Source organism: Lutra lutra, chromosome 10 (assembly GCF_902655055.1).
Source record: "Lutra lutra chromosome 10, mLutLut1.2, whole genome shotgun sequence".
Taxonomy (NCBI): domain Eukaryota; kingdom Metazoa; phylum Chordata; class Mammalia; order Carnivora; family Mustelidae; genus Lutra; species Lutra lutra.
In genome coordinates, this window is record NC_062287.1 from 107,576,652 (window position 1) to 107,604,086 (window position 27,435).

The window sequence follows — 27,435 nt, forward strand, 5'->3', positions numbered from 1 at the left end:
TTGCAGCTTTTCTTATCAGAGATAAGAGTGGCTTGCGGTGAGGGTAGAAGAGAGGACAGTGGGAAGCAGGGGGGTGGGGGTAAGCCACAAACTAGGACGGCATCTGCAGTGGGGATGGGGGCTGCCCTCGGCAGCTGGGGGAGGCCCAGATAGAGCCCCGAGTGGCAGCCGTCCCGGGCACTGCTTGCCACAGGCTGGTTCAGGGCCTGGACCCCTGTCCCCCGAGCCGGCATTTGGCCCCCAGGAGTCCTAGAGCTGGTCCTGGGCCTTGGCGTCCTGTCAGCAGGGGGCGGTGGTGCCTGTCACTTGCTGGGAGTCTGGGCTGGTGAGGAGGCCAGGTGGGGGGCTGGGAGGACAGTCTCATGCCCCCCCACCCCTCGTAGTTCTCTGTGTTGGGGTTTTGAGAGCGGGTTGAGGTAATGGTCTGGATGGTCTGGTGGCCTTACCCGCCCACACACCCCACTCTGAGGCTGAGTGCCTGCGACCGAGGCGGGGAGACCCGGGCTGCCTCTTAGCACCCCTGCCCCAGCATTCCCATCCTGCCCCACCCCTGTTTATCCTGTGCAGCCTCTTCTTGTGGGCTGGGGCCCAGGGACTGGGTCCCCTACACTGTCTGGATCGGGCTCTGGAAGGTGCCTCTCAGTGGCCCCCAGGAGAGAGGGGAGGGTGGTGATGGGCGGCAGTGACTGCTGGGGTCCCGCAGGGGGGCCGGCAGGGGCGGGGCTGCTGGGCCCGTGGATCCGGCGGGGGGCTGCAAGGCAGAGCTCTGGGATCCCTGGTTTTCTAGCTGGGAGCGGAGATGGAGAGAGGTGAGGACCAAGGCCCTGGAGGGAGGGGGGCCCTGGAGGGAGGGGGAGCCCTGCAGGCCTGGGGACTCCCAGGGCCTCCCGTGAGGTGTAACCGGACCCCTCTGACCTGCCGGATGCAGGGCATGCGGTCCTGACCCCGGGCCTATTCCTCCACCTCCCGGAGGGCCCGTCCTTTACATAAGGCCACAGCAGGCTGGGCCATAGCCCGTGGCCATGGCCTTCACGGACCTGCTGGACAGCCTGGGTGGTGTGGGGCGGTTCCAGCTCGTCTACACGGCCCTGCTGCTCCTGCCCTGCAGCCTGCTGGCGTGTCACAACTTCCTGCAGAATTTTACGGCCGCTGTGCCCGGCCACCACTGCCGGGGCTCTGCCAACCACACCATGGCCGCCACCAACCACTCGGGGGCCTGGCTGAGGGCCACCGTACCCCTGGACCAGCTCGGGGCCCCTGAACCATGCCGGCGCTTCACGGAGCCTCAGTGGGCCCTCCTGAGCCCCAACACCTCTGTCCACGGGGCAGCCACGGAGGGCTGCAAGGACGGCTGGGTCTATGACCTCAGCACATTCCCGGCCACCATCGTGACTGAGGTCCGCGGAGAAGCCAGCGCGCTGGACGGGTGGGGGGGCTGCTGCCCGAGGCCGAGGCTGGAGCGCCCCTCTCCCTCTCTCCCCTGCAGTGGGATCTGGTGTGTGAGGCCCGCCCCCTCCGCGACCTAGCTCAGTCCATCTACATGGCCGGGGTGCTGGTGGGCGCCGCCGTATTCGGCAGCCTCGCGGACAGGTGAGCCTTGACGGGGAGGGTCCCAGCCACCTGAGCCTCTTCATTCATTTTACTTGATTGACGCTGATTGGTAGAGAGATGACGCATTCGCATGATTCACCGTTGTAGAAGGTGTGGGAGAGTGCAGGGAAGCGTCCCTTTCCCACTGCTGTCCCACCGTCCACTGATTTCTACAGGGCGGCCTGGTTTCTGTGTCTCTTTCCAGATATATTTTATGATTCTTTAAAAGTTTTTACTTATTTAATTGACACAGAGAGAGAACCCAAGTAGGGGAAGCAGGAGAGGGAGAAGCAGGCTTCCCGCCAAGCAGGGAGCCCCATGTGGGGCTCCATCCAGGGACCCTGAGATCATGACCTGAGCCGAAGGCAGGCGCTTAATGACTGAGCCACCCAGACACCCCAATATTTTATGATTTTATGTCATCCATGCCACCAGGTACATATGCTCTGTCCCACCTTTGTCATGCCAATGCTGGAGCACCCCACGGGTGCTTCTGGACCTGGCTTTTACTTCCCCTCAAGGCCTCTGCATGTTCCTTTAGAAAGAACTTTCTGGTCCTCCCTACTGTCCCTACTGAAATTCTATGGTATGGATGAAGAGAACTAAGCAGAATGGCCCCTGAGGGTAGCCGGCAGCCCTTCTAGAGGGACCCCAGGAAATCCAACCCGGCTCTAATGGAGTCGGTTCCGCACCTCCTGTCCTCTTTCCTCCGCCTTCCAGCTCATCCACCCCTCCCCCTCTCCTCTCCTCGCGAGTTCCAGGGGATCCCCTCCCCTCCCCACCCCCCATTGCCGCTCCGCACCCTGGAGTGCAGACTGCCCCTCCCCCCAGCGTGCGTGCTTTAGGCCCCTCGTGGGCAGCTCCGCCATGACCGTGGCCGTACTAGGTCACGGCACAGCCCGCCCTTCCTGTGGACGAGCTTGTCTCTTACCCACGGTGTCGTGTTTGTCACCAGCCCCCAGTACAGGACGGTTAATTACCTAGAGGTGATCCAGGCATGTTTGCGTCAGAGAATGAACGCGTGAACGAGCGAATGGGTCAGGGGGTGAGCAGCGTGCAGCCCCCTTCCCGGCCTGCTGCCCTCCCAGCCGCGCCAGGGCTCTGGCCCCGGACCCTCACTCACACATGGGGCAGGGCCAAGGCCGGACCAGGATAACCCTGCTATCCTGAACCCTGTTTGTGCTGTGACAAGCCCCCGCCGGATCTGGACCTCCCCAGCATGACCACCTCAAATGAGGACTCGACGCTGGGGTCCTGCTCCCACTGGCCCCTGAGTCCTGGTGTGAGGCCTCTGCCCAGCCAGAAGCTCACTCAGGGGACCTTCTGACCACAAGCCCCGAAGATTAAGAGCTGGGTTGGGGGAGGGGCAGATACACTCCTTGAGTGAAGGAACAAAAGACAAAAGACAAGTCTTGGTGTCCGGTTTTCCCTCCCTGACCCTCGGCCGCCAGCGCCTGCGTCCCAGCAGGTGCCCCTGGCTCTGTTGGAGGGACTGGCCTGGGGGAGCCGCTTTCTCTCTCCCTCCCCCCGCAGCCCCCACGAGGGATGCGGCTGCCGTCCCCGGAAGCTAACCCCAGCCCGGCGCCCGGCTCAGGCTGGGCCGCAAGGGCCCCCTGGTCTGGTCGTACCTGCAGCTGGCAGTTTCCGGGGCCGCCACCGCCTACTTCGGCTCCTTCGGTGCCTACTGCGTCTTCCGGTTCCTGATGGGCATGACCTTCTCTGGAATCATCCTCAACTCCCTCTCCCTGGGTGAGTCCAGCCAAGGAGGGCCCTGGCGGGGCGGCCGGCTTGTGGAAGTGGGGCTCGTGCCCGATCCGTGGACATCTTTTCTGTTGTGTTGGGATGCACGTCCAGTGACTTCCACTCAGAAACACTCGCCCCCCCGCCCGCCCTGGGGCGATCTGGGCTCTCCCCACCGGCCTGAGCCGCGGACCCTGGTGGCAACGTGTTCCTCCATATGCTGAGAGGCTTGGGTTGTTTCCTGTGTGCTATAGTCCCCAGGAACCACTTAGTAAGCACCTACTGTATGCCAGGCTCAGTGTGGGGTCACAAAGGGAGCTGAGACGCAGTGGTCCCCAAGGCTCCAGGCTGTCCTAAGATGCTGTGGCTCCAAAAAGGGCAGGGCTCACCCAGGCTCCTTAGCCCCATGGTGGAGACCTGGCCCCTTGGGAGCCAGATGGGAATGTCCCCCACTTCCAAAGTGACAGGGTCAGTCCTCACTCCAGGCTGGTTTCCGGCAGCTGCTGGTCGCTCCGGCATGGAGCGCCATCCGTCAGGCAGTAGAAAGCCCATGGTGCACACAGGCCGGCCACCAGCTTGTGCGAAGGGCTTAGTTGGCACCTGGGACACTACCAGGCCCAGGGAGGGTCTGAGGGATCCAGACACTGCTTCCCGAAGACGGGATGGGTCTTTCATCTCAGGGATGGGGGGAAATCTTAGGGCTGGAGAACCAGGCCACGCCAGGCTCGCACACCTGACATCCCCCTCTCTGAATCAGGACACTGAGGGTTGTTGATCTCACGCATGATCCCGATAAATCCCAGCCCACTCGCCTCAGCCTCCAGGGCGGGTGTCCAGCCACAGCTGGTGGGATCGGAAGGCGGGATCAGACATGCACGGTCCGTGTCGTGCTAGAATTGCGTCTGTGAGACACACCCCCTACAAACGCACATACTCTCCTACCTGTGCACACACCCATATGCACATATCCCTGCTCATGCACGCACACACACACACACACACACGCACGCACACACACACACCTTGTACTACCACTACATACATACCAGATGCGGTTCTGAGCACCAGAAATGGAACAAGGTACAAAGCAGATTTCTGGTCCCACGGAGCCTCTGTTTTGTGCAGGAAGAGAGACAGCCGCACGAACAAGCGGCCTATACAGTATGTGCGAAGGGCACACCTGCTGCAGAGGAAACTAAAGCCCAGAAAGGGAATGAGCAAGCAGGGAGCTGGGGGGACGGTGGAGCGGCCAGGGGAAGTCCTCACTGAGAGGGGTCACTGGGCAGAGCTTGCAGGAGGGAGGGAGTGTGCCCCGCGGCTATCTGGGAGAGGAACATTCCAGGCAAAGGCCCTGAGGGGTGTGTGTTTCTAGTGAGCTCAAGATGAGGGGGTTCTTTTTTTTTCTTTTAAGAATTTATTTATTTATTTGTCAGAGAGAGAGCGAGCACAAACAGGGGACCAGCAGGTGGAGGGAGAAGCAGGCTCCTCGCTGAGAGAAGGAGCCAGATTTGGGACTCGATCCCAGGACCCCCGGATCATGACCTGAGCTGAAGGCAGGCACTTAACTAACTGAGCCACGCAGGCGCCCTGAGGAGGAGGCAGCTCTTGTGGCGGGAGGGTGGGAAGCAGGGAGTGGAGTGGTGACAGATGAGGTCAGGGAGTTGGGGGTGCAGGTCCTTAGGGCCTGTGACCACTTACAGACTTTGGCTTTGACTCTGAAAGGCAGGAGCCCCTGGAGGATCCCAGGCCGAGGAGAGGGCTGACCAGATCTGACTGAGCGCTTGCCACCACGGAGGCCAGTTCCAAGCCTCATGCCTCCCCGCCAGCCACCAGCCAGCGGCCAGAGTGGCTTGGCTGCAGGGGTGGGGTGGGGTGGGGTGGGGGTTTGGGGGAGTGGCTAGCTACTCCCCCGGGAGGGTGCTAGCAGGAAGGGCTCAACGGGATTCTGTTGGTAGAAGCAACAGGATTTGGTGATGGATGGGACAGGACGCAGAAGCTGGCTGCTCCTGGGGAGGGGAAGTGTCCTCATTAACGTGCTACGGTTGCCTTGTAAGAGCATGCGTGATTTCTTAACCAGTGCCCCATGCATGGACAGCTAGGTTGTTTCCAAGTTCTGCTATTTACAAAAAAATTCATATAATTAAGAGTCATAATATTTCCTTTCCTACCAACCATTTATATCTTTTGCCTGTTTTTTGTGGGCTTTTTCTTTTTTTGTTTTATTCTTTTCTTTTCTTTTTTTGCCTTTTGGTGGTTTTCCTATAGATATGTAAGAACCCTTCCAATAGTAAGGAAATTTACCTTTTATCTATAATTTGAGTTGCAAATTTTTTGTTTGCATGTTTTTGCTGACATTATGACTTGATTTATGGTGCTTGTTTGTTTTTGTTAAAGCCAGTCAAGGTGTTTGTTTTTATATGCAGACCCTCTTATTTTTATAAAGTCAAGTTTGTTGATCTTCCCTTTCATTGCTTCTGGTTTTTTTCTGGGTTTTCTGGCATTCTTAGAAAAGATTTTCCTGACTCTAAGATTGAAAAAAAAATTGCCATGATTTTTTTTCTAACATTCTTGTGGTTTAATTGGTTATATGTATTTTTAAATTTTTTTAAAGATTTTTTAAAAAATGTATTTGTCAGAGAGAGAGAACACAAGAAAAGGGAACAGCAGGCAGAGGCAGAAGCAGGCTCCCCGCTGAGCAAGGAGCAGATGCAGGGCTCCATCCCAGGACGCTGGGATCACCACCTGAGCTGAAAGCAGATGCTTAACCGACTGAGCCACCCAGGTGTCCCTTACTGGTTATATTTAGTTCTTTGGTGCACCTGTGTCTCAGTAGAGCTCTGGAAAAATTTCAAGTGGCCACAGAGTCGCTATGAGGGCACAGGTGCATTAGACAACCTTGGGGGCTGTGGGTGCTACTGATCCTGCCCTGATTCCCTCTGCAGTCGTGGAGTGGATACCCACCCGGGGCCGGACTGTGGCGGGGGTCTTGCTGGGGTACTCCTTTACCCTGGGTCAGCTCATCCTGGCCGGAGTGGCATACCTGATCCGCCCCTGGCGGTGGCTGCAGTTTGCTGTCTCTGTTCCGTTCCTCATCTTCTTCCTCTATTCTTGGTACGTCCCAACAAGGAGGGGTGTGGGAGGGTGCACCTGTGTGACTGAGTCCCCCCTCGTGACAATCTGGGACTGTGTAGTGACTGGGACTTGCCGGGCGTGGTGGGGACTTGAAAGGGGGTGGATGCTTGTGGGGACCACGGGCTCACGGGCATTGCCCACGGCTGTCAGGAAGCTCTGATAAAATCCCTTCCATTGATGTAGGGCTCCAGAATGTTCGAGTGGTTTTGCTTTGCTTGTCAGTTCCTTTGCAACTCACAACAGGAGGGGAACTGAGACACAGCCCAGAGAGGGCCATGACTTATTCAAGCCACACGGCAGGGTCAGAACCAGATTCAAAACTGAATCTGTGACCATTTTTAAGTGCCTTTCAGTGGGTCCCTGTCCGCTGTGCTTTGGGAAAGGGAAGCTGGTGCGTCCCCAGTCTTCCAGAGTCTGGAGGCGGCTGGGAAGGAAACGAAGGTGTATTTGAGTTTGGAGAATGGAAGGAGCTCTACTCACCCCTGCCGTCCTTCATCCTTCTCTTGGTCCCAGGTGGCTGCCAGAGTCATCCCGCTGGCTCCTGCTGCACGGCAGGTCGCAGTTAGCCGTGGAGAACCTGCGGAAGGTGGCCGTCATGAACGGGAGAACACAGGAAGGGGAGAGGCTGACCAAAGAGGTAGGCGGCGTGACTGGAAGAAAGGGGAGGGAACATTTCTAATCTGGCTGGTGGCCTCAAGATGTGCCAGGACTCAGTAGCTTGCCGGGATGCGCCCACCATCCAGGTGGAGAGGCTGGGAGTGAGGAGAGAGGGAAGACTTCTGGGGAAGTGAGAAGGCATAACCATCGAAGGGCTGGGCAGTCTGCGAGAAATCATTTAACTGCTTTGTTCATTGGTCCATCCATCTCTGCCATGGGGAAATAACCCCATTCCCATGGAATTGCCGAAATTTAAATAAAATAATAAAGTGAAAATATTGAAGTAGAAGCCCTAAAAGGAAATTATCAAAGAATCAATAATAAAGGTACCCTTTACGATAAACACCAGCATCAGAGAATCACCATTTGTAAGATCATCACCATTTATTCTGAGCAAGTAGGGTTTCTTGAGCCCCGTGCTAGTCACTCTGCTGAGGGCTTTATGTCCATAATCTCATTCAATGTGTTACTTTTGTGGTTGAGGAGGCCAAGTTTGAATGGGCCGCGTCATTTGCCTAAGAACACACAGTGGGAAGGCAGAACTGCTCAGAACCCCTGCCCTTAACCACGGCCCAGGCCTATCTCAGAGTCTCTACTGGGAGTGAGGTGTGAGGGTCCCTCGAGAACCACAGGTGGCGACTTCAGCCTAATCAGCAGGCAGCTCAGGAGCCCTGGGACTCACACTGGAGCCTCTGCTTCATCCCGAAGCTCTGGAAACAATCTGTTGAGAGCCATCAGTCCCAGGATGCAGAGACTAGAACCAGCCATCTTGCCGGGGACCGCAGCCTTGACCTTCCTCTCCCCAGATGAAGGGACGTCTTGCAGGAAAACAGGGTCCCAGATCCTTTCCTTTTGCTGATCAAACTTTCCTCGTCCAGGTGGTGAACTCCTACCTCCAGAGTGAGATCGCAAGTGTGCGCACCTCCAACTCGGTCTTAGACCTCTTTCGAACCCCGGCCATCCGGAAGGTCACGTGCTGTCTCATGGTGGTCTGGTAGGTGATGTGCTCGAGCCCACGTCTTTGACCTGAGGCAGGGCTAAGCCTCTTATCCCCACTTCCAAACTCTGTTCTCAAATACTCTTAATGCAATGAGCAATTCGATCTTGTTCCCTACCCTTTCTCTACGGTACTCTGGCCCTCTGCCCAGCACTAAGGTGTGGTCATAGATGAGACATTTGTGCTGACCTGGGGATCCCACATCTGGACAGTGGGTCTCACCTTGGTGGGGGTGGGGGCGCCCATTGGAATCACCCAAGCAGCTTTTCCAAAATGCACCTTGTCCCCTCCTGATAGGCCCTTGGGGCTCTCCAGGAGATTCTGGGAGGTGTCCAACTCTGGAGAAACACCTGTGGGTCAGAAAAGGACAGACAGGGAGACAATAATGTCTATGAGGTATGACAAGTGTCCTTACGGCAGTTCTCCTGTCTGGAGCTGCCGAGCACATCATGCAGGAGATGGCATCTAAGTGGGTTTTACAAAAACGGTTGTGGAGTTTGCCAGGGGACCAGGAAGGATTCAGAGAGGCCATCTAGATAAACAGGAAGTGTAAAACGGGTCAAACTACAAGGGCAACTTGTTCCCTTTAGCACAGACTGGAGCTGGCAAATCCTAAGATGAGGAATGGATTTAGAAAGGGGGTAGAGGGCATTTTAAGGACCAGGATGTCCTAGGTATGTAAATAGTAAGGGTTGATATTTACGAAGTAGGGAACACAGGCTACAAGTCATCTGTTCTCAGGGGGACACCCAGCATTCTTGTTCAGTGGTTACCGGCCAGGCTGTGGTAGATGACCAGATGACCTGGGTGACCTTGAGTGAGGCAGCCAGCCTCCTGGTGCCACAGTTTCCGGCTTAGATGCCTATCACTAAGGTCCTTTTGAAAACTAAATGTTTAGACATGTAACCCCCACACCTGGCCGAGTTAAGTGCTCAGGTAGCGTCTCTGATTTAAGTTTGGAGCTGTGTCCCCTATCCACTGGAAACGGGATTGTCCACCACTCTGGACCTTTGGAGGGCTTCTGCCCTGGGCAGCCAGAGGGCTCCTCAGAACCCAAGTTGGGACCCGCCCCCTACTTCGCTCTCCTCTTCCCCCCGGGAAGAATCATCATGAATGAAAAATTCCAGGGTTGAAAGTCCCCTCTTGGATTCTTCTGGAGAGAATAAGCTAAGGCCCGTTTCTGTTTGAAGGAAGTAATTCGGGCAGCTAGGGACTGGGTCAGCCGGATGGAGTTTCTGCAGGCAGGTGGGGAGATTTGGGAGAAGGAAGAAGAATTTTGAGGAACTGGTAGGTTCTGTTGACCTGAGGCAGGGCTAAGCCTCTTATCCCCACTTCCAAACTCTGTTCTCAAATACTCTTAATGCAACGAGCAGGTGAGCCTCGTGAATTCGATCTTGTTCCCTACCTGTTTTACAAGCTCCTGTTGTAAATGCCTCCTGTAACGTGGATTTCTTTTTCTCTACTGGTTGGTTGTTTTTTTATTCCTAAATTACAAAACCACTGCATACTCATTGGGAGAAAATTTGTTTTTTCAAACAACCCAGAAACATAGAGACAGGGTCATGTATTGGTTGTGAGGCAGGACTCAAGTGTAGTTCAATTTAAAAAACAAGACAAAACAGGGGCGCCTGGGTGGCTCAGTGGGTTAAGCCTCTGCCTTCGCCTCAGGTCATCAGCCCAGGGTCCTGGGATTGAGCCTTGCATCGGGCTCCCTGCTCAGCAGAGAGTCTGCTTCTCCCCCTCCCTCTGCCTGCCACTCTGCCTACTTGTGCTCTCTGTCTCCTGTCAAATAAATAAATAAAATCTTAAAAAAGTTAAAAACAAAATAAAAACTAAAAACAAGACAAAACAAAAGGCAGGACTCTGGAACCCGACTGCTTGGATTTGAATCTCAGATCTGCCACTTATCTGCCACAGCTCTGTCTGTGTCATCTTGGGCGAGTTCCTTAACCTCTCTGTGCCTCAGTTTCCCCACCTATAACACTGATATCATAATAGTACCTCCCACATAGGGTAGTTGTGGAGATTAGAAGCATTCACGTATAGAACAGTATCTTGGTAAACTCAAGACTTGTACCTGTTATCACTGTAAGGAAGAAAATCGAATGCTCCTTCTCCCACTCTGCTTGCCCCCCCCCAGCAGCAAGCCCTGCCAAGCACGAGTCCATATTCTTCCAGACCTTTGTACACAGAAGACGCCACATGTATTCTTACAAAAATGGGTCAGTACCACACATATCCTCTACTTGCTTCTAATAACGCAACCATATCTGTAAATATCTTTGCATGTTACATGAACCCAGACCTGCCTAGAGTCAACAAGAATTACTGTATCAGCTTTCTAGAAGGGTCTTTTCTTCTCCGTCTCCCCGACTCACGTAGCTGGGGGTAGGTGGGAGGATGGGAGGCGTTTCTCAGTAAGCACTAAGGGGGCAGAGGCCGGGGTCCTGCTTGCAGAGGGCCCCCTGCCAAATTCCATTTTTCCACCTCCCCCTGGCCCCAGATGTCCCAGAGCTTGTGTCGGCATGAGGTGTTGCAGGGAAACGTAGCCAGGCCGACCCACCAGGTGCATGAGGGCCTGTCCCATGCTTTTAATGTTAAGTGGGCTCAATGGCACGTCACGAAGTTTGGCATCGCGATGGTTGATCACCGTGCAGTTTAGCGCCTGCTTCCTGCTTCCGAAGGCTGAGTAATTGCCCGCATTCCCCACGTGCTGTTTATCTACCCATCAGTTGATGGACACTTGGGCTTGCTTCCACCTTTCCGCTCTTGTGAACAATGCTGCTATGAACACGGATGTACAAATACCTCTTTGAGACACTGCCACAGGGACATTTTAAATTTCTCTAGAGCCCCCCCACCAAGTGTGGGAATTCCAGACCTTTGCCATCAGATTGACTGTAAACCCTGCCTTGGCAGAAGCAGCCATCTACAGGTGCAGACTTCTCAGTAAACATCGGGAGATGCTGTGAGGGTCCGACGGGTCTTCGCCTGGTTGGAAGGCTCTCGTTTTCTCCTTCCAGCTCTTAGATGTGAAGCTCAGATCAGCCACTGAAGGGAGGAGGAGGGGCTGGAGCAGTGCAGATAGGGAAAAACACTCACACTCTGGAGCCCACACTTGGACTCGGGGAGCAGGTGTTTAAGCAGGGACATGGAGGGAGGGTAGCCTGGGCTCTAAAACCCAAGTCAGAGACTTGGATTTGGTGAGGGGAAGGGGAGGGGTATGTTAAATTCAGGGGATTTTCACTCCCTGAAAATGGAGTCCTATGTCATTCATCCTGTGTGCCATCCCCTGGGTCCAGAACTGTGGACCTTGGGCTGAAGCAGGACCATTCTGCTGCCTCTTCCAGGTTCTCCAACTCCATGGCTTACTACGGGCTGGCCATGGACTTGCAGAAGTTTGGACTCAGTGTATACCTGGTGCAGGTCCTGTTTGGGGTCATAGACATCCCAGCCATGCTGGTGGCCACTACCACCATGATTTATGTGGGCCGCCGGGCCACCGTGTCCTCCTTCCTCATCCTGGCTGGGCTCATGGTGATCGTGAACATGTTTGTGCCTGAAGGTGAGCCATCTGCTCTTGGCGTGACCGCCCGGGAGTCTCTGGGGTCTGGTGGGCCTTGACTACAACAAGGGAACAGGACTGAGGGATGTTCTTCAGGACCTGGAAAGGAAGTGACTATCTATTAGCAGAGTTTTTACTAAGCACTCAGGACTCAGTATCAGGGTCATGGTGGAGAATTGGCAGAGACACGAGTCTTTGCCCCCCAAGGCATTTACCATCTTGTCAGGGAGATCAGGTTGATGACCTTTGAAATTCCCAGTGCCCAGTGGTTCCAGTGTCAAGGAATGGGACCCAACTGTAGGTATCTAATAAACAGTCCAGTGATTCCAACAAGAAGCCGGGGTTGAGTGTCAAGAGTCCTAGAGCTTGTGGGAAGCCAAGGGCTCATGGCCTTGGGCAACTTGTCTGATTTCTCGATGTCTTATTACTTCCCTGTGGAATGGTACATTACTACTATTGGTATTTTGACATATTTTCTTCCAATCTTTTCTTCTTTTTGTAGATTTTATATTTGACATAATTAAGATAATATTATATGTGTGTATACATATGATTATATTTATATATGTGTATATCTTATTTATATATATAAAATATATCCTATTTACTATATAACATAAATGTGCTTTTTCATTTTATTTATTTATTGTTATTATTATTTTTAAAGCTTTTTTTCATTCAGTTTAGAGAGAGTGCCAAAACATGGTGGGAGGAGCAGAGAGGGAGGGTTGACCCCAGGACCCCGAGATCATGACCTGAGCTGAAGTCAGTCGCTCACCCGAGCCACCCAGAATCCCCTATTTATTATTATTTTTTTTAAGTAGACTCCATGCCCAGTGTGGAGTCCAGCGTGGGACTTGAACTCATGACGCTGAGGTCAACACCTGAGTTGAGACCGAGAGTTGGATGTTTAATGGCCTGTGCCACCCAGGCGCCCCGAGATGCTTGTTCCTGTTCATACAAATGTCCCATGACCCCAGTGTTGTATTACTGTATGACAATTCATCCAGATTGGTAGAATCTCCGAGGGACCTTGAAAGAAATACCCAAATTTGAGGCTCTCCCCAAGAGGCTTTAATGTCATGGAGAGGGGGTAGGGCCCAGGTATGGGTATCTTTTAAGTCTCCCCTCCTGGACCCAGTGTGCAGCCGGAGGACGTACCATAATTTCCTTGAACGTTGCTTGGAGGTTGGGCGGGCCGTGGGGGTTTTACTGTTCATAACCAACAGCAGGACCAGTTAATAATGGTAAGAGCAAACACTGAGTGAGCACTGAGCCCTTTGCACTCCTGACGTCATGGAAACGTATGACAACCCGGCGAAGCAGGTGCTGGTATTTTCCTCATTTTATGGTTGAGGACACCAGAGAGGTTAAATGCAAGTGACCAAGGTCACCCAGCTGGGTCAGAGCTGGGGTTTGAACCCAGGCCTCACTCCAAAGTTTGTCTTGCCTCAGAAAGGGGAAAAGGAGGCAGAAGTGAGAGAAGGGCAGGGTGGGGCATTCCGGGGTCTCCGGGGCAACATGAGGTGGTGCAGATTCCAATCCCTGACACCCGCTGCTTGGCCTCCCTCCTCCCTTTTTGGGCTCTGAGCCTCAGCCTCAGCCTCTTCCCCATATCCCATCTCCTCCCGAGCACCCCTGCTCCCACTGCTACCCCTCTGCCTCCCTGACGCCTTTGGGGCTCTGAGCTCCCCCTAACCCCTGGCTCTGTCCACCTTTCTGCAGATATGCAGACCCTGCGCACAGCCCAGGCAGCACTAGGCAAAGGCTGCCTGGCCAGCTCGTTCATCTGTTTGTACCTGTTCACTGGAGAGCTGTACCCCACAGAGATCAGGTGGGTCCATGGGGTGAGGGGAGCAGAGCAGCACCTGCCCCAAGCTGGGAGACCCCAGAGCCCCAGGCCTCAGCACCTGCTGAGTTTGCTGAAGTAGGACCCCTCCTCCTTTCCATCTGCCCCCTGACACCTGGGGCCCGGCCCTCTAGGCAATCTGGGCCACAGCCACTGACCAGTCTGCACTTTTTAGGCAGATGGGGATGGGCTTTGTCTCGGTCAGTGCCCGCTTTGGGGGTCTGGTTGCACCCCTAATCACCACGCTTGGGGAGTTCAGTGCCATCCTGCCCCCCATGGGCTTTGGGGCCACTTCGATCCTGGCTGGGCTGGCTGTCTGCTTCTTGGCTGAGACCCGCAACGCGCCCCTGCTGGAGACCATTGAGGCCATGGAGAGGAGGTAAGGAGCCTCTGGGCATGGTGGGGAGGGGGTGGGGATGACCAAACAGGCTGCAGGTTCCTGTGAAATGACCTGGGGCCATGAGGGTCCTCCTGCTGCTGTACCAATGTCATGGTGGGTAGGTGGGAGCCATGGTGGGTAGGTGGGAGCCACGCCGGGAAGACCAGCCTCGCCCACCCACCTTTGTCTAAGAGGCTTGGCTTTCATCAAGGACAGACCCAACCGTGAATGGTGACACAGAACGAAGAATAAATTGGAGACCAGGCAAAACAGGGAAATGAGTTGAGGTCAAGCCTGGCAGAGACATGGGGATGACAGTTTGTAGGGAGGAGAGTTGCCACATTCGGAAGCAAAGACAGGCCTGTGTGGCTGCCGGGGTGGCCTTCCAGATTGGCCCAGAACAACAGAAAGGGAGACACCCCCCCCTTAATGACTTTTGTCATGTTGTCAGAGAGGAAAAGCGCTACCAGTGCTCTGGGGAAAGCGAAACTTTCCTCAACAATTAACACTGGAAGAAATTTCTCTCATGGATCTCCTCAGGGCGGTCACTGAGTAAGGTGATGTCCTTGAGGATCTTTCTGAAAATGCGGTGGACTTGGTGCATTTCCCAGCAACAGTGGGGTCACCGAAGACCCTTGGCTGTGGGGAATGGGACGGGGGAAGGGAACAGGGCCCGACGAGGCTGTAGCTTCGGGGTCCAGCTTGATCTGGCAGCTGGAGCCGTTGCCCCAGGGACCTGCGAGGTGGACTGTGTTTGAAATCCTAGCTCTAGAAAAATCTCAGTAATGCCAAATGAATTCGAGTTTTGGGTAACAGAGCTCCTTTTGATCCTGCCAGGAACATTTATTATAAAGCTACTGTATGTTGTTACAGATGTGAACCAATTACATGATGGAGACCATTTACTAAAACTAATTTAATTTAAATTACTGAGAGAGAGAGTGCAGGGGGAGAGGGAGAGAGAGAGAGAATCTCAAGCAGACTCCATGCTGAGCACGGAGCCAGACATGGGGCTCGATCCCACAACCTTGAGATCACGACCTGAGCCGAAATCAAGAATCCGATGCTTAACGGACTGAGCCACCCAGGCGTCCCTAAAAATAATTTTTTTTAAATTGTTGAGGGGCACCTGGGTGGCTCAGTTGGTGAAGCATCTGCCTTCGGGTGAGGTCATTAACGCTGGGGTCCTGGGATCGAGCCCCAAGTTGGGCTCTAGGCTCCCTGCTCAGCTGGAAGTCTGCTTCTCCCTCTGCCTGCTGCTCCCCCTGTGTTCTCTCTCTGTGTCAAATAAGTAAGTAAAATCTTCATTTTTTTTAAAGATTTTATTTATTTACTTGAGAGAGAGAGAGAGAGCAAGAGAGGGGAGAAGGTCAGAGGGAGAAGCAGACTTCCCTCAGAGCTAGGAGCCCGATGTGGGACTCGATTCTGGGACTCCGGGATCAAGACCTGAGCCGAGGCAGTGGCTTAACCAACTGAGCCACCCAGGCGCCCCAGTAAGTAAAATCTTTAAAATAAAATAGTTGGGAGCAAGCCATTCTTTCTCACAATGATTTGTTGATCGGATCTGACCTAGCTGGTCCTACAGGAGCCTGGTCATCCCAGGGGGTGTGGAGACCTTGACCACGTGGGGAAACTAACCAACATCCCAAAACAGGGGGTTCTCTGAAGCTTCACAAATGCTGCAGAGTTGTCCCAGATTTTGTATGGTTTTATCGTTTATTTTTTAAATTAACGTATGTTTGAGGGCATTTGTGTCTGTGTGTTTTGAGCGAGGTCTGGGGCAATCTCAAAAATACCCTCTTTGTCTGAACTCTGGGGGAGAACGTTGTCGAGACCCCTCCGCCAAATACTCTAATGTGTAATTCTCTCCAACAAGGATGTTCTGTTACACAACCTCAGTGGAGCCATCCCAGTCAGAAAGCTAATATTGATACATGATTTCCATTTAGTCCTCTGGCCTCGGCCAAGTTCTGCTTGTCTTCCCCACCCCCATCCCTGGCCCCACCCCCAACATCCTATAGAGCAAGAGGATGTGGTTCGGAATCAGAAGAGGCATTTAGATGTTGTATTTTGTTTGGGCTAGGTGAAGTCCTCCGGTGTTCTCGGACTCTCTAGACTCCAACAGTTAGACGAGGTTTTATACTAGGAAGGACAAGTGTGAGGCCATAAAGCACACTTATAAAGGGCTTTCAGGAGATGAAGGATACAAAACAGTTAAGAGGGAAAAAAAAAAATGCAGGCAACCATCAGGAAGGCCCAGGGCATCCTGGTGCACCACCCGGGGGTCCTGTCTGCCCTCTGGTCTCTGTCACAGGCTGTCAGCATGAAAGGGAGACACCGAAATCTCAGGGAAGCCTAGGCACATACACCTGCTGAGGGGTTTTCTCGGTATCCCATTGGTCACAGCTAAAATCAGGTTGTCGAACCAGGTAAACCAACTGCAGACCATAAGTTCATAATTTTCAACAAACCATACTAGACGGGCTGGGAGAGGCGGCCTCCAGAGGGAGAGTCCCACTTTGACAGCACCTGATCAATGACTGGCTAGTCCATTTCATCCTTGCTGTGGTTGATGGTCAGTGTCTTGGCTCCAGGTGTCTCTGAAGTTGAACACTGAGCTGCCACAGACTAGCTATGAATTCACCAGGACCTTGACCTTTTTGAAGATGCCAGACCGGTTGTTCTGTAGATTTCCCCCCTGTTTGGGGTTTTCCGATGTTACCGGTTGCAGCTTAGACATCTCTGGCACTATTATCACAGGCGTGAGCCCGAGTCCTGCTCATTGTATCCCACCAGCTGGTACAACTTTTTGACTTCTGTGTTGACAGGGCTCAATCCCAAGGTCCTGAGATCATGATCTGAGCTGAAGTCAGATGCTTCCCTGTCTGAGCCACCCAGGCGCCCCTAAACCTGTGATTAATTAAGGAGGAAATAGCACGATGCTTTTTTAGCAAATAGAATGGGCTCACATCTTGGGGAACAAAACCTGCTCTTGGGTTGCAGCTGGACGAGCAGTTGTTTTGGGACAGTTTCTCAACCATTTCTCATTATCACCCCTCCCCTCCCCACTGCGGGGACTTTTCTATATATACATTTCTTTCCCCCTAATCACACCCCCACCCTCCCAATAACAATGTAATACCACAGATACACTGTGTATCTGTTGACGTACTGTGGCCTTTTGGAAGGCCACAAACCATTTACTATCTCGGATTTTTTGTGTCCCCCCTCCCCCGACCAAGAACCAGTTTTTGCCTCCTGGGGACAACATCACCCCCGTGAAGAATGAGTGTTCTTCATGATTACCTGTTCCAATAGCCATGGGACCTCTTGCAGTTAGGACTTTTTTTTTTTAAGATTTTAATTTATTTACTTATTTATTTATTTGAGAGAGAGAGAGAGAGAGAGAGAGAGAGAGAGCTTGAGATGGGAGAAGGTCACAAGGAGAAGCAGACTCCCCATGGAGCTGGGAGCCCAATGCAGGACTTGATCCCAGGACTCTGGGATCCTGACCTGAGCGGAAGGCAACCAACTGAGCCACCCAGGCACCCATACTTAGGATTTTTAGAGCCCCTGAGGGGCTTATAATCAGATAACACATTTAATATGCTCCTGCATGATTCTCAAGGGTTCTGGTCCATGTTCTTCTTTAATAACCTGTCCAGGGTTCTTCTTGACAATTCCCCCATAACCAAATAAATAATAATACAAATAAGTAATTGTTCCCATCCTTCATTAATCACAAGACCAGATACTGTTTTTCCAGAATGGTCTGTATGCCTGGTGTGGGGCCGGGTCAGCCTCTGTGACCCAGTTGGGCTTATGCCCCAGTTTGTTGGGGCAACACAGCAAAGGAAGAGTGGACTAACCCTGCTCAAAAAATCCTCTTCTGTGAGAACAGAACATTCACAAAAGAGGAAATGCTGATAGAAAATAAACAGAGGAAAGCTATTCACGTCTGTCATAATCAAATAAATGTAAATTAAAATGGGAAAGAGGTCATTTTTAAATATCCAATAAAGAAAACGTTGAAAACATAGTAGTAGTCAAGGAAGATGTATAGACAGGAAGGAGGAAACTCCTGCAAGTTTCTGGAAGTTTCTTTGGCATTACTGATCATGAGATGGCAAATTTTCATATACTTCTAAGTAGCAACAACATTTGCGGGATTCTGCCCTAAGCAAATCAGCTGAAATGTGGACAAAGGATATTGAACAAGGATATTCATCACCATGTTTAATATGCCCGGAAAAAAATGTAAACTTTCCAGCTCTCCAACAATTTCAATCAATTATAATATACCGTGCAGTAGTAAAAAGTTATGTTGATGAAGACTTTTTTTTTAAAGATTTTATTTATCCACTTGACAGAGATCACAAGCAGGCAGAGAGGCAGGCAGAGAGGGGGGGGGGAAGCAGGCTCCCCACTGAGCAGAGAGCCCAATGCGGGGCTCAATCCCAGGACCCTGAGATCATGACCTGAGCTGAAGGCAGAGGCTTTACCCACTGAGCCACCCAGGTGCTCCTGATGAAGACTTTTTAAGGGCCCGGGGAATGTGTTTATACTATATTTTTAAATATTAAAATTAATTATGATATTTCCTAAGTATGTCAAGAAATAAGAGACTCAGGGTGCCTGGGTGGCTCAGTGGGTTAAAACCTATGCCTTCGGCTCAGGTCATGATCTCAGGGTCCTGGGATCGAGCCCCACATCAGGCTCTCTGCTTCATGGGGAGCCTGCTTCCTCCTCTCTCTGCCAGACCCTCTGCCTACTTGTGATCTCCGTCTGTCAAATAAATAAATAAAATCTTTAAAAAAAAAAAAGAGACATCTGGCTGGCTTAGTTTGTGGAACATGCACCTCTTGATCTTGAGGTCGTGAGTTCAAGCCCCACATTGGGTGTGGAGATAACTTAAATAAATGAATAAATAAATAAATAAATAAATAAAATTAAAATAAACTTCAAAAAAAGGAATAGAGACTCACAAGAAAGAAATACGTTAAAATGGTGACAATTGTTGCCTCAAGGTATGAGTGACAATTTTTTTCCTGGTTACTTTACCTTTTTTTTTTTTTTTAAGATTTTATTTATTTATCTGACAGAGAGATCACAAGTAGGCAGAGAGGCAGGCAGAGGGAGAGAGAGAAGCAGGCTGTCTGCTGAGCAGGGAGCCCAATGTGGGACTCGATGCCAGCACCCTGGCATCACGACCTGATCCAAAGGCAACCGCTTAACCAACTGAGCCACCCAGGCACCCCCTGGCTACTTTACATTTTTAAAAATTATCTCCAGGGGTGCCTGGCTGGCTCAGTTGGAAGAACATGCGACTCAATCTTGGGGTCCTGAGTTCAAGCCCTGCACTGGATAGAGATTAGTTAAATAAATAAAACTTGAAAAATGTTTTAATATGAAAATTATCTCCAAATTGTCTATATTGAGCAGGCTTTCTTTGGTAACCAAGAGGGAGAGGCACACAATGAAAACAATTATAAGAATTCAGTTAGGTCGGGGCACCTGGGTGGCTCAGTCATTGAGCGTCTGCCTTCGGCTCAGGTCATGATCCCAGGGTCCTGGGATCGAGCCCTGCATTGGGCTCTCTGCTCAGTGGGGAGCCTGCTTCTCCCTCTCCCAGTCCCTCTGCTTGTGTTCCCTCTCTCGCTGTATCTCTGTCAAATAAATAAACAAAATATTTAAAAAATTAAAAAATTAAAAAAAAAATAATTCAATTAAGTCATTTCCCAGGCACAGGGAAGCCCTTCTCAAGGCCCAGAAGCTAGGGATGGGTCTGGAAAGAGGTTAATGCTCCTTAAAGCCTGCCAAGATGGTGGGAAGACCCAGAGGAGAGGCCACAGGGCCTGGGCAAATTTGTGAGGCTCCAGTTAGTGACCTTCCATGGAGTTTCTTCCACTGGTAGTGGGGACTTAGAGAGGTGAGGGGGTGGGAGATGGGTTGCAGCCTTTCAGCAGGAGGTCTGATGCTCCACCATGACTAAAGCCCAACCCATTGGTCAGCTGGGACCTCCTGCCACCGTCTCACGCATGGTGAACACCAGCTGCATGGCTGACCCCAGTACACTTTTAATGCTTATTGTATTATGTTCCAGAATTTAAAAAAAGAAGACCATGGATTTCAGGTCCCACAACAGGCCTTCTGGTCATCTTTGCTCATATGATGAATTTTAAAAATGGCGTTGAGCCAGTCTAACCATTGGAGCAGTTGAATCTGGAGAATGTCTGCCTTTGCGTTTTTAGGAATTGTCTTTGGAAGGGATGGGGAATCCATGGGTGGGAGCTGAGGAGACAGAGGCAGGCGGGACAGGCTTCTGTCCCTCAGCCCCCACCCCGCAGGCACACAACGGGTAAAACCAATAAGCTGAATGGACCCAAGAGACAGAGTCAGAAAGGCTACAAGACTTCAAGTGCAGAAAAGACAGACATGGAGGACAGTAGAGTTAGAAAGAGACATTTCTTTGGGATTATGTGAAGAGATAATCACCCAAAAATGGCTTAAACCATTGGACTAAAAGGTTAGAAATAAAAGAGTTACAATCCAGGATGAAAACTCTGATAAAAACATCTGGAACATTGAAAACATTCTCAAACCGGAGCCAGCGAAAGTAGACCGGAAAAATTGACAAGAGGTGTAAATGATGAAAATGAGAAATAAATGAAGACTAACAAAATTATGTAGAACAAACCATTCTCAGGGTGCACAATTCCAGGATAAAATAAAAGGGACCACAACCCAAATTATTTCAATGATAGAGGAATACAATCGAAAAAGGCAAAACTGCACCTGTTCAAAGGACAGAAAGCCCCATGGGGCAGCCCTCACACCGTTTGGGAGGCCCAGCCCCTGACTTTCCTCTCTGCTCCTGCCTGACTGATTCTCTACCTGGGGCAGAGGGAGAAGGGCCTTGGCAGTGCCCCGTCCCCCCACAGTCTCTGTGGGTGTCCTTGGTCCTCAAGGAAGCCAGGCCCAGCCCCAGCAAGTTCAGTGAGCCTGGTGCCCCATTCACCAGTTGAGAGACCTTGGGTGTGTGTCTGGCCTCAGATCTTCATTGGAAAACTTTTTAACCTTGCAGTCTTTCCCTGAGGGGCCCCCATGAGAACCAGGGGAAGGGCCGCTGTGGCTTCTACCATCCTTGGGGGTTTGAGGACAGTAGAGACCCAGGTCTTGAAGGCTGTGCACACACCACCTACTTCTTGCCACCTCCTTTCTGCCTTTTTGTCTTATTTTTCCATTTGCCTTTTCATTTCAACAGAGTCAAAGGAGGTCTTTCCAAGAAGGATGAAGAAGAGAAGAGGGAAGAAATTTCTCTCCAGCAGCTAGGAGCTTCTCCCCTCAAAGAAACCATCTAAGCTGCCAGAAGCCTGGTGCTGGCTCACAATACCTCTCTGGGTGTTCAGACACCCCCACGGCTGTTCCTGACGCTGATGGGGGTGAGGTAGGCCAAGGACCGTCAAGACTCTTCGAGTCCATCCCAAAGAGCCAGCCACAAACCAGGGCTCTGGTTCCTGGAAAGAAACTGACCACCAGCAGCCAACTGGCATCACAAATGTGTAAAAAGTCAAGAGAGACCCTGTCCAGGTGCCAAACATTGTGTCTTTGCAAGGTTAGGGTGGCTGACATTTGTGCCCCTGGTTGTCCCTGGGACGGCCCCACCCAGCTTGTCCTTGCGAACTCACTCTGCTCCACTCCTTTGGCATTTACTCTGTCTTGCCCGTATATGCAATTAAACTCTCTTCTCCTAGTTTGTATGACTTACCTTCTCGACTAGCAAATGTGGGATTTGCACGTGGCACATGCTTAGTAAGTAGTTGGTTGACTATGTGATGAAGCCAGACTCAGGCACTGGATGGAGACCTCTACCCCTCCCGCGCATTCCTGGCAATACCACCTTGCAGAAACAGGATGTGGCTTGGTTCTCCAAACATCTCACAGGGAGGTGAATTCCTGGTATCCCTCTGACTTCAGATCCATTTCCAGTCCAGATGTTGGACAGGTGCCTCCACCCCTGACCTTGGCCTTCTCTGTCACTCAGATTGGATTCATGAAGGATTCAAATCCTGGTTCACTGAGTAGTCTTGAGCAAACTTCCCTGTCTGATCCCTTCTCCCTGGAATTTCCAGAGAATCGATGAGATCAGGGCTCCACCCCTAAAGCTCTAGAAAAAAGGACAATCTGGGGAAAAAGTAAGAATATCACAGTTTGGGCAGGAACCACTGCAATATGTCATTTCGCCAAGGTCAAGTCTTTTAGCAGCTTACACTTTGGAACAGAGCTTGAAGGAGAATCCTCCAGAAAGCTGTCCCAAGGCATGAGCCCTGATGCACCAAAGCCTCAGTTCCTCCCACAGATCTCACCTCTCATTCAGCGATCTTTGATGTGAGTTTCCTTTCTGAGTTGTTCTCAACCCACAGCCCCCAGCGGATCAGTAATTTGAAAGGCAGCAGGCTGCTGTCATGCCTTAAGATCCACCATGACAGTCCCCGCCTCCAGGCAGAGCATTCCCCGATCTTCCCTGCCTGCCTCTGGGTGATTCTGCCCTCACCGTTTGTGATGGATTCATTACAGGCTGATCTAGCCTCGTGGCTCCTTGAAGACAGTTATGTCAACTTCGTGTGTAGCTACCATGGTCCACTCAGAGCAGGAACTCAGTTCATGTTGCTGGAGTTGATGAAATGGTCATGAGGATTTTTTTTAGAAAGTGACATGTAGGGCTCCTGGGTGGCTCAGTGGGTTAAGCCTCTGCCTTTGGCTCAGGTCATAATCTCAAGGTCCTGGAATCAAGTTCCGCATCAAGCTCTCTGCTTGGCAGGGAGCCTGCTTCCTCCTCTCTCTCTCTGCCTGGCTCTCTGCCTACTTGGGATCTCTCCCTGTCAAATAAATAAATAAAATCTTAAAAAAAAAATGATATGTCACTGCTGAACTCTGAGGGAGGAGGCAGAAAAACAAAATGGAAGACCTGAATAGAGAAACAAGATTTTGTACAAGTTTTATTGAAAAGCAGAATTTGAGAGCACCCGAGTGGCTCAGTCAGTTAAGCGTCTGCCTTTGGCCCAGGTCATGATCTCCAGGTCCCGGGATCGAGCTCCGGATCAGGCTCCCTGCTCAGTGGGGAGCCTGCTTCTCCCTCTCCCTCTGCTGCTCCCCCTTCTTGTGCTCTCTCGCTCTATCTCTCTCAAATTAATAAAATCTTTTTAAAAAGCCCAGAATTTGAGTAAATTTGAAGGTCTAATTGACTTTATTCAACATTTCATGCATCAGGCAACAGCTCATCCAGAATGTAGAAAGGAGCTCTGAGGATCTACACAGAATGGAAAGCTTTTGTGGACAGAAAAGGGTAGGGATACGGCAGTCATAAACAAAAGAAAGGATTATTTCAAGAAGGTAACGTTCCTTTAGGAAAGGACAGATTGTCGAGGGGTCTTTATCAAGCAGATGACCTCACTGGGGTTGATCAGGAAATTCCAGACTGATTGGTTCCAGTCTCTCCCAGAAAAAGCTAAAACTGCCATTCGGTTAGGTATTAAGTCTTGGTTCGTTGGTGTGAGGTTTGGCACAAGTGACTCTATTTTGGCCTGTTGTTCCTTTTTTTAATGATTCTGCCCTTTTGATTGGACTCCCAACCTGAGAGGATGTGATCAAAGTTTAAGGCATGGGTGCTACTCTCAGCGACTGCTCTGTACTTGTCCCAGCATGTACTGATCCTCTGGGTGACATAGAGGCCACAAGTCAGGATGGTTTTTGCAAGGTTTCTTACCGAATTCACAAATCATGACTTCAGGTTTACAATTTTTTAGTCTTTATTCCTTTCTGATGTTCCAGTTTTCGAGAGATCATTTTCTTGGTGGTTAGTAGCTGCCACCATGCATTTAAACTTTTGAGAGAGGGACGTCTGGGTGGCTCAGTCGGTTAAGCGTCTATCTTCAGCTTGAGTCATGATCCTGGGATCCTGGGATCGAGTCTGGCATCAGGTTCCTCGCTTAGCGGGGAGCCTGCTTCTCCCTCTGCCTGCCACTCCCCCTGCTTGTGCTCTCTCTCTCTCTCTCTCTCTCTCTGACAAATAAATAAATAAAATCCTTTAAAAACAAATAAACTTTTGAGATAATACAACATGCCAGGGAGATTACTCTGGTTATTATAGACAGGATAATTCCCAGTGACCGGAGCACACTTCAGAGCTATGGTGCCCGGGACCCAAACCAACCCAAATCAGATGAGTCAAAGACCCCTTTGAAGGAGTCACCTTTCTAAGCCAAGCAGCTGGCTCAGTGTAATTATGTCATGGTACGTAATTAGGTACAACTGGGTTCATGTAATTGAGTTTCAGCTTCCCCAGAAGTTTCCATCTGGGTGTAGCAGGTAGTGTTGGCCTCAGCCCAGACACCTCACTCGGCTGAAAGATAGTCAAGGGTCATCCTCTTATCAAGAACAACTTGGGCCAGAGAACCTAAGACTTTTTCTTGGGTAGCTATCGCTTTAGCAGCAAATTCTGCAATAATTTCAAGAGTTAAGAAGACGTTCCTGATTATAGCATCATTTACATTTATTCCTAACCGGGGAAGTAAGGCTCTGCATGGAGGCATGAATGACTCATAAAGGCCTTCTGGGAATTTCCTGCTGGATTCTGGACCAGAAAGGTGACATCCATGAGGCCTGGAAATATTTAAAGGGCTGTAGGCCACACAGGGAATTTTATTCTGGTTACCTTTGCCTTGTGTCCCTTTCTTTGCATAACAGCCTCAACACGCAGTCCCCCAAGTTTGGCACTGTTAGCCAGCAACAGCAAAATGGACCAGGAGGCTTCTGGCATCGTAGATAGGTCAGAGTTTTTTGTTTTTGTTTTTGTTTTTAAGACTTTATTTATTTATTTGACAGACAGAGATCACAAGTAGGCAGAGAGGCAGGCAGAGAGAGAGGAATGGAAGCAGGCTCCCTGCTTCGTAGAGAGCCCCATGCGGGGCTCTATCCCAGGACCCTGGGATCATGACCTGAGCCGAAGGCAGAGGCTTTAACCCACTGAGCCACCCAGGCACCTCAAGGTCAGAGTTTTTGATGACCAATCCAGCAGTCTGAAAGATTAGCAACCCTCCCGCCCACAGCCTGGGAGATCCCGATGATGGTGGTGTTTCTTCAGGCCAAGCCCAGAGTAAACGAAAGAAAAGAAGGAAGGATTTCATGTGTAGCTGAACTTCGAAGTTTTATTGAAGTTTTGTTTTATTGAAGTTTATTCGAAGTTTTATTGAAAAAGCATCTTGGGTAGACGCACTCAACTTCAAGGTCAGCTGCTTCTCCTCCTGGTCAGTTCACTTTGGAGGTCTTCCGGGTCTGCGAAGGACCACATGGACCTGGGATAGTCCCTTTGAAAGAGATTCAAGGGCAATTCCAGATCGGAAGGATGGGAGAAAATTAGAAACAATTGGGGAGTCACAGCCAGATGTTTGAGGAAACTAGAAGAATTAAGGATTGTGTCCATTTTACAGGTGTGTCCCAAAACCTCAAAGGCAATGAGCAGGATGAGAATCTAATATCTAGGCAAAGGTGCAAACGTAATTTTTCTCTTGGCGATCATTCCCACCCGTCTGCTTTCTTTTAGCCAAAGATAATCACAGTAAAACTAATTTATTTGTATTAAACTTGGCCTGATTATGTACATAAGTGCAGCAAGAATAGTGATTGACCATAAAAGCTCTTTTTAAGACAGCTTTGCTGAGGGGCACCTGGGTGGCTCAGTGGATTAAGCCGCTGCCTTCGGCTCAGGTCATGATCTCAGTGTCCTGGGATCGAGCCCTGCATCGGGCTCTTTGCTCAGCGGGGAGCCTGCTTCTCTCTCTCTCTGTCAAATAAATAAATAAAATCTTTAAATCTTTGCTCAGCGGGGAGCCTGCTTCTCTCTCTCTCTGTCAAATAAATAAATAAAATCTTAAAAAAAAAAAAAAGACAGCTTTGCTGAAAGCTTTTTTTTTTTTGAGATTTTATTTATTTATTTGACGAAGAAAGAGCGAGCAAGCACAAGCTAGGGGAGCAGCAGGCAGAGGGAGGTGGAGGCTCCTTGCTGAGCAGGGAGCCTCATAAGGGACTCGATCCCATGACCCTGGGATGATGACCTGAGCCGAAGACAGCTGCTTAGCCAGCTGGGCCACCCAGGCACCCCTTTGCTGGAACTTTCTATAACGAAACTCAGATTGCATTCTTAAAAGCCAGAGGCCAGGAAGCCAAGCCAAGGTTAAAACAGCTCCTTAAAGCTATCTGGTCATATCTGAGGCTTGAATATCTCTCTCAAATATGACGTTCCAATCAAAGGTTTGGTAATACACCCAGTGTCTCCGGTTGTGTCCTGTTACGAGGAGAATAGATTCTTTTTGAACTTCCGCACATAACTAAATATATTACCATGAAAAGAACACTCAAGAGTTTCTGGCAGGATCAGGGAGGGAGAGGAGAAATTAATGTTTCGTCTTTGTTTACAAAGGTATACCTTAGCAAATTGCCATGAGCCATAGTAAGAGAAAAGAGAACAAAATTTTCTTAAATATGGAAAAAAACAAATGTTCAAGAACCAGCAAGGTTTCAAACAAAAAGTCGTAAAAATTATAATCATCCTCATCAGTTCCTTTGGTCCCACTTTATTCATTCTTGTTCTGCTTGAACCCAGTTTTTCCATTAGTTCTGGAAATTCTTACCCAGTTCAGTTTTATGAACTTAAAGTGATTTTTTTTTTAAATTTAAAATGATTTTAAAAAGAACAACAACCCTGTATTCTAGAGTACTTTCCATGAGTTTCCTTGAAGATAAAGCAATTTGTTGGAACACTTTTATAAAAGCAACAGAGTAAAATAAAAACTCTGTAAATGACAAAGATTTTTAAATGTCCATTATTAAAGATCTGATGAGAGTTCATTATAATGGAACTGACAAGAAAATCTGGTTATTTCTGTGACATAATATTTTATCTTATCTTTAAGATAGATTTATTAGAAGAGGGGGAAGAGGGAGAGGGAGAAAGAGAACCTCAAGCAGACTCCCCGCAAAGCATGGAGCCCGACACGGGGCTTGATCTCATGACCCTGAGAACATGACCTGAGCCAAAATCAAGAGTTGGATGCTTAATCGACTGAGCCACCCAGGCACCCCTTAGTATAACTTCTTATTTGACAATGCTTCCTATGTAATTTAACATATCAAATCAGCCTAATTAGTTTCACATCTCCCTTCTTATAAAGAGAGAGAACAAACCTTTTGAGATGTTCCAAGGACCTCCAAAAAATCCCCAAGTTAGCTTGAGATCAAACAGACTTCACTGGGGCTCTTGGGTAGCTCAGTCAGTTAAGCATCCAACTCTTGATCTCAGCTCAGGTTTTGATCTCAGGGTTGTGAGTTCAAGCCCCATGTTGGGCTCCATGCCCAGGATGGAGCCTACTTGAGAAGGAGAAGGAGACTTCATTTAAGAACTTGATTTTGAGGAAGTTTGTCAAAAATATCAAAAGTTTTTGGGGAGCCTAGATGACTCAGCTTGTTAC

The 27,435-nt window shown here is 50.3% G+C and overlaps 1 protein-coding gene across 1 annotated transcript; it reads left to right on the forward strand.

Annotated features, from left to right (window-relative positions):
• The first annotated feature begins 800 nt into the window (after window positions 1-800).
• LOC125078528 (solute carrier family 22 member 20) lies at window positions 801-22,701 on the forward strand. Its single transcript, XM_047691417.1, has 10 exons — window positions 801-1,397; window positions 1,487-1,590; window positions 3,185-3,339; window positions 6,273-6,441; window positions 6,976-7,099; window positions 7,998-8,113; window positions 11,467-11,681; window positions 13,407-13,515; window positions 13,706-13,909; window positions 21,174-22,701. Exons 1-10 carry the CDS (start codon window positions 1,023-1,025, stop codon window positions 21,268-21,270), a joined length of 1,668 nt encoding a protein of 555 aa, XP_047547373.1. The 5' UTR covers window positions 801-1,022; the 3' UTR covers window positions 21,271-22,701.
• Window positions 22,702-27,435: the final 4,734 nt, after the last annotated feature.

Excerpts from the sequence above, each read along its gene's own strand:
- LOC125078528 (XM_047691417.1), top strand. The coding sequence starts at position 1,023 with ATGGCCTTCACGGACCTGCTGGACAGCCTGGGTGGTGTGGGGCGGTTC. Across the intron at positions 3,340-6,272 it reads CCTCAACTCCCTCTCCCTGG|TCGTGGAGTGGATACCCACC; the intron begins GTGAGTCCAGCC and ends TTCCCTCTGCAG. Across the intron at positions 13,910-21,173 it reads ATTGAGGCCATGGAGAGGAG|AGTCAAAGGAGGTCTTTCCA; the intron begins GTAAGGAGCCTC and ends TCATTTCAACAG.